We start from the raw sequence: 7351 nt of genomic DNA on the forward strand, positions 1-7351 counted from the left end.
TCAAACAAACGCACAGTGAAAAAACTAATATATGTCATTCCGGGATATCAAGAACAAGAGGTCATTCCAATTTTTTTTTAACTCAGTACAGTTTCTAATACATAAAAGAGTCAAAACTCTCAAAGTTCTGTGCACCCAGATCAGTTACAGTGTAAATGTGGTGAAACTTGTGTAAATGTAGCTGAAGGTAAAGGAATATCTATTGGTACTTACAGATCAAACTTTAAGTTCTGTCTTTCTTCAAAGAAGTAGTCCAATATGAATTTTCGCACAAAATCCGGGTTCAAAGTGTTATCAATAACTTCCGTCCGCCCAAACTGAAAGAACAAAGGAAGGTCAGCTGAAATTATTTACATCAACATTTTCCCATTGAACTGAAATCTATAGAGGAAAACATCATAAAATGTATAACAGTGGTCTTTAGTGAACTTCTAAACTGGACTCAAAATGACTTAAAATTATTTAAAATAATCAAAAACGAGTATTACAATAAGGTAAAGCAACTAAAAATCTATATATTTCTTAACAGTTTTTTTCTTTAAAAAAATACAGGGTTTTCTCAGTCTTAGAAAGAATGAATATATATACAGGTGCATCTCAATAAATTAGAATGTCGTGGAAAAGTTCATTTATTTCAGTAATTCAACTAAAATTGTGAAACTCGTGTATTAAATAAATTCAATGCACACAGACTGAAGTAGTTTAAGTCTTTGGTTCTTTTATTTATGATGATTTTGGCTCACATTTAACAAAAACCCACCAACTCACTATCTCAACAAATTAGAATACTCCATAAGACCAATAAAAAAAACATTTCTAGTGAATTGTTGGCCTTCTGGAAAGCATGTTCATTTACTGTACATGTACTCAATACATGGTAGGGGCTCCTTTTGCTTTATATATAATTTTAAAAGTATGATTTCTAAATCTGGAAAAGCCATGTAAAGTGGTAAAAAAATTAAAACGCCATTTTATAATGAATGCAAATATTACAAGTTATTCCAATCTCTAAAATATTTCATAAAAAATGCCAAATTCGTATATACAAACCTAAAGAGGTAACATTACTTGTGTAATTAAAATGGATGGAGCGACTGATCCTATACATATATTTTGAACCAGTTTTAGTTCATTTTATAAATCTAAATTTGATGAGTCTTTTTTCAATGTTCTAAGTGCAAATACAAGTCCCTGTTTACTGTGTACACCTCCCACATTCCTGCTACCTTCAACGTCTTTAACATGGAGGTCAAAGAGGCGCATGACAGTATTGAGAGGTGCGTTGAAGCCTTGATGCGATGTGAAAGGGACTTAACGTTTTAATGAGCCGACTTGAAAAGTGGGCTGGAGTTGTCTTGATATGAGAGTGGGTGAGAAAGTTATTACATTCTCTGGGTGGCTTATCATATTTTACCAGCTAGTGATTGAAGTTAATAAATACATGGCCCTCTTAATGGTGCTTTAGAGAGCCTGATATTTCCTCTGACTAGCTGGGAAGGCAAAAATATGAAGAACTGATAGACACGAAAATAATTGAGATGACTATTCTGAGAATATTCCAAGCCCATATTTACATGTATGAATATTTATGAGACCAAGGGTCTGCCAGGCCCTTCAAGGGGTCGACACGACTGGGCCAGATTGTTCCGCTTACCTCTCGCCACTCTTTGTTGCCAATGCCTTGGGTGTACAGCACACAGACTGTGGAGAGCAAAGGGAGAGAGAGATTGTGTTACACAAAGGCAGAGAATTTTTTTCAAATGCCAGAAGACCTGTGACGCTCTTAACTCAGACGCACTTTGTGCAGGGTGCAATCTTGTGGTCTACTCTACTGTGTTTGCAGAAAAACAGCTTAGAACCAGAGCAGTGGAATGCGATGAGATAAAAATCTCACTGGATGAGTTACAAAGCTTTTGTAAACCAGCCAGTATCCAAACCTCTATTCATTTCGGTCACAAAAAGAGATATTTCTGAATGACATGAGGGTGAGTAAATGATGACAGAATTTTCATTTATGGGTGAACTATTCCTTTTAATATGGCAATATCTTAATGTGCCAACTAACCGATGATGGATGGATAAAGAAATAAATAAATGCACATACATACATACATAACTGTTTTTTTTTTATACCCTTATGTCTTTCTTTCTTCCATTAAACACTAAAGGAGATGTTTAGCTGAATGTTCATGCTGTTCTTTTCCATACAATGAAAGTAGATGGTGACCAGGGGTTGTCAAACTCCAAAAGGCACAAAACAATTGCTATAAAACATCATAAAAATAATCCGAATAGAATTCTGTGTTTCAAATCTTCCAAAGCCTTAAGATTAATTTGTGCGAGGGAAAAATTAAAAGTTGCTATTCAATGAAAATAGGAAAATTAGACATTCTGCTATAAATACACTCTCAGAAAAAAAGGTACAAAAGCTGTCACTGGGGCGGTACCTTTTCAAAAGGTACACTTTTGTACCTTTTAGGTACTAATATGCACACTTTAGGTACTAACATGTACCTTTAAGGTACCAATATGGACTCTTTAGCCTTTTGAAAAGGTACCACCCCAGTGACAACTTTTGTACTTTTTTTTTCTGAGAGTGTAGAAAAATACAAAAAAATCTTCATTTTAGGTGAACTTTTTCTGTAATTTTAAAAGTATTTGTGTACATTATTGATTTCAATTTAAAATCGTACACTTAAATAAATGAAGACAACAAACAAATATGTTTAAAATGATGTACACTCACATGACATGAAAACAGATATGAGTGGACTAGAAAAAGTCATTTTATCCTACAAATAGGTACCTAAAAATACACCACCCTTATGGTGGCCACCATATCATGATCACATGACCAGCTCTAAACTACTCGCTTGATAATAGTAACCATCCTATTAAATTCCACTTTAGGTTTGTAGGATAAACTAATCCATGTTGTTGTCATGAATAATAGTGTGAATAGAGTAGTTCTACAGTAGCATTTGAAAAAACCTGTAGATGACACTATAAAGTAGGATGGTGCCAATATAATGTTAATATATCATGATCCTTATTCTCATGATATTGCATTGATAGTTTAGATGTTTGTTTCAACTTTTTTTTATTTGTTTTATTAATGTATGCATATTTCTTACAGTTAAAAAAAATGATATGGCACTTAAGTTTAAAACACTCACTAATAATAGTGTGGATTATTCCTACAGGAGAACTTCTCATGCAGACAAATTTGTTCTTAACCTTGTTCTTACATTAATGAATTTGGAGTATTCTAAATCGGTGACCGCATGCTTGAGGCACAAGCACTTCGCAGCTCAAGCTTTAATGCACCCTTTCTTACTCTTTTGGTGTGTGTGTATAGGCCTACATAATGAAATATATTTAAGATAAAATGTTCAGTTAGACAAATAACATAGTATGTAAACATTTTTATCTTAACACATTTATAAGGCCTCGCAGAGTATGTTTTTTTCATACATGTGATTTGGTATTGTTGAATCATGATATGTTTGTAAAAATGTGAATATGCAGATTCATATGTACTGTTAGTAAACGTATGGTGAGACCCAATGTCCTGAAGCTGTGGATAGAGCTGATCTCTATATGTGTGTGTGTGCAATACAAAAACATAAAACCTAAGGCGCAACTACTGAAACATGCAACAGACAGTGGCAAAACGTTTTTTATAACTGAGTGTGTGTACATTTTTCTATGTGTGTCATAAGGATAATGGTAACACTAAGAGACTGGGCCAACAGTACTCAGCATAATTAAGAGGGGGGCTCAGCACAAATGCCTGCTTCCATGAATGCAAGGACCCTGTCAGCGGCCCAGGAAGAGCCGACGTCTGTTTAGATCAGCTGATCAAGAACAGGACCAGTAAACAAATGGCAATAATATGAAAATAAAAAGACACTTACAAAAACTCACGCATAGCTACTGCAATGCATGAAAGCAAAGCAGGTGGAAAAGTGGACAAAGAATCTGAAAGAAAAGAGAAAGCAGGCAAGAAAAAAGTGAAGCAGGACAGTAAGACAAGAACAAGCAACAGAAGTACGTAAATCAATGCAGATAATGACAATAATAGCAGAGTGATTAAAAGCAGAGCTGTTCATTGTTCCCTTTTCCTGTTCACTACTGCCACACACACACACACACACACACACACACGTGGCATAAAGTAAAACATTAAAGACTTTCAGTGCTTATTGTTCTTGAAATCACAGAGTTCTTTCAGTGACTCCGTTCTGTCTGCCTCCTGTTTGTGAATAAACACACCTGATCAATAAATGAGTGTTTTCAAAGACTTAGTGTCAGAATTGAATGAATATTGTAATAAAGTATAATAAAGTCTGTAAGAATGTAGAAAGTGAGCCAATAAAGACTAAACAAGTCAATAAATAAATGAGTAAAAAAAAGAGTAAATGATAAAGATGTTTGTGAATGATTGAGAAAGAGTGAATAATTGAGGGAATGAATGAATGTAAGCACATCTTGAGTTATTAAGGTGTGAATGAACGAGAAAGTAAATGACCAAAACTTGAAAGAGTGAAGTGAATACATGAATGAGTAAGACAAATAAGTAAATAAATGAATGTGAGTGATTTGGTCGATATTGAGCATGTGAATGAATCGAAGAGTGACTGAATGGGTGAATGAATGAGAGTAGAATCAAGAGTGAGTGAGTGAGTGAGTGACAAATCATGACTGGACATATGAGCAAGTCAAATGAGTGATTAAATTAATGAGTTAAAGAGTGAGTGAGTGAATGAATGAATGCAAAGGTTGAGTAATGATTAAATGAATAAGAAAGAAAATGAGTGAGTGAGTGAGTGAATGAATGAATGCAAAGGTTGAGTAATGATTAAATGAATAAGAAAGAAAATGAGTGAGTGAGTGAGTGAATGAATGAATGCAAAGGTTGAGTAATGATTAAATGAATAAGAAAGAAAATGAGTGAGTGAGTGAGTGAGTGAATGAATGAATGAATGGAAAAATAACAAATTATGAAGTGCTAGTAAAAGAATAAGTGAGCTCAATGATAAGTCAATGGTTAAGTGATGCCGTGAGTGAAAGTGTGAGACAGTGTATGGACAGGTGAGTTTATAAGGTTGATTAAATGAGTGAGTGAGTGAGTGAGTGAGTGAGTGAGTGAATGGGTAACAGATCATGACTGGACATTTGAGAAAGTCAAAAGAGTGACTAAATTAATGAGTTAAAGAGTGAGTGAATGGATGGATGAATGAATGAGTGAATGAATTAATGCAAATGTTGTGTAATGATTAAATGAATAAGAAAGAAAATGAGTGAGTGAGTGAATGAAAAATAACAAATTATGAAGTGTTAGTAAAAGAATAAGTGATCTCAATGAGAAGTCAATGGTTAAGTGAATCAGTGAGTGAAAGGGTGAGAGGGTGCATGGATAGGTGAGTTTATAAGGTTGATTAAATGAGTGAGTGAGTGAGTGAGTGAGTGAATGAGTAACAGATCATGACTGGACATTTGAGCAAGTCAAAAGAGTGACTAAATTAATGAGTTAAAGAGTGAGTGAATGGATGGATGGATGAATGAATGAGTGAATGAATGAATGCAAATGTTGAGTAATGATTAAATTAATAAGAAAGGAAATGAGTGAGTGAGTGAGTGAATGAGTGAGTAACTGTTCATGACTGGATGCTAGAGAGTGAATGAATGAATGAATGAATGAATTATAAAGTGTTAGTAAAAGAATAATTGATGTCAATGAGAAGTCAATGACTAAGTGATTCTGTGAGTGAAAGGGTGAGAAAGTAAATGTATAGGTGAGTTTATTAGGATTAGTAAACAGGGTGAATGTACGAGTGAATAAATAAATGAATGCAAAGAATAATGAGTGAATAAGCAAGAAAATGAGTGAAGAGTAAATGAATGAGTGTATAAACAAGCAAATAAATGTGAGCAAGAGTATAAACAAGTAAATGAGTGAGTGAGTAATTTATTGTATGGGTGAAAATGAGTCAGTAAATGAATGAGTGAATGACTGAGTGACAGTATAATTGAATATATATTAATGACTGAAAATGTGTTTATCATTGGAAGTTTGAATGAGTGAAAGCAGAACTGAATGAGTGAGTGTCTAAACAAACATATAAATGAATAAGTGATTGTGTATTCTACTTATGCAAAATATCTGAGAGTAGCTAAGCCATTACAACTCATAAAAATATAAATGAATAAATATTAATTATTTTGAAACACCCGAAGTAGGTTAAAGGTGGGGTATGTATTTTTTCAAAAACGCTTTAGAAAATGGAGTTGGGCCGAGTACCAAAACAAACTTGTAGCCAATCACAGTAAGGGGCGTGTCTACTGATGATGTGGAGGAGAGAGCGCTCAGTGCACAGGACCGACATTAGCCGAGCCGAGCGACGACAGAAAGATAGAGATGGCGGATAAAAAACAAAAGAGGAAAAGAGGGGCCCGTGTAAATTTCGGATCAGCTTTCCAGCGCTGGAGAGAACTCGGCTGGGCGATTTTATCGATTAATTCGAATTTATTGTTTTGCCACGATTTTATTTTTTAGAAATCGAGGAATCGCGAGAAATATGACCAAATGTTAGAATTAGACACCTTGACAATATGCCGGTGATAACAGTAAAGAGAAAAGAATGATCCAACCGCATTTGTTGGCGCAAGTGATTAACCGCTCACGTGTGATGCGCTCTGTGAAGGCCCATAAATATAGGCTAAGCGCCATTCACACAGAATGCGCATTTGTGTTGACAAAGATGTGACGCGGGCAGTGGAATAGGTAAAACATGCAAGAAGATGGGAGTGAACTTCTTTTAACTTGAGCGCAGTGTTTTTAGAAAGCCGTTTCATGCATGAGACGCTGCAAGAGACGCGAGTGCAACAGTCAAACACATCCATGTTTACACAGAAAAAACAATGGAAAAGCAGCGCAATCGAATAAAAAACCTGTAAAGAACTACTACTGTATGTCTGATATTTCATGTTTGCATCATGGTGACAGGCTGAAAGCTGCTGTTGTTTTTAAAAAACATTTATAGTTAATAAAAGTCTACTGGTGTTATACCTTCAGTCATTTTCAGAATCAGAATCAGAAAGAGCTTTATTGCCAAGTATGCAAGGAATTTACATACAAGGAATTTGTTTTAGTGACATAAGCTTCCAGTACACAGAGACAACAAGAACACACAGACAATAAAAAATAAGATGAGAATAATAATTAAAAAACACATATGTAAATATAAATAGACAAATATTGAAAAATAAATCGAAAAATAAATAAATTGTATGTACAGTTGTGCTATAGATGATAGATAGAAATAGAATAGAATGAGATGCAGGGATG

At 34.5% G+C, this 7351-nt stretch overlaps 1 protein-coding gene across 1 annotated transcript in view; it reads right to left on the reverse strand.

Moving 5' to 3' along the window:
- LOC107726819 (copine-8-like) overlaps nt 1–7351 on the reverse strand; it is a 114104-nt gene that overhangs the window by 54714 nt on the left and 52039 nt on the right. Inside the window, exons 3-4 of the mRNA XM_016536521.1 lie at nt 1655–1701; nt 214–317 (exon numbers count right to left, since the gene is read on the reverse strand). Coding sequence (XP_016392007.1) covers nt 214–317; nt 1655–1701 — 151 coding nt within the window. The remainder of the gene's footprint in view (nt 1–213; nt 318–1654; nt 1702–7351) is intronic.

Source organism: Sinocyclocheilus rhinocerous, unplaced genomic scaffold (assembly GCF_001515625.1).
Source record: "Sinocyclocheilus rhinocerous isolate Xijiao unplaced genomic scaffold, SAMN03320098_v1.1 scaffold155, whole genome shotgun sequence".
Classification (NCBI taxonomy): domain Eukaryota; kingdom Metazoa; phylum Chordata; class Actinopteri; order Cypriniformes; family Cyprinidae; genus Sinocyclocheilus; species Sinocyclocheilus rhinocerous.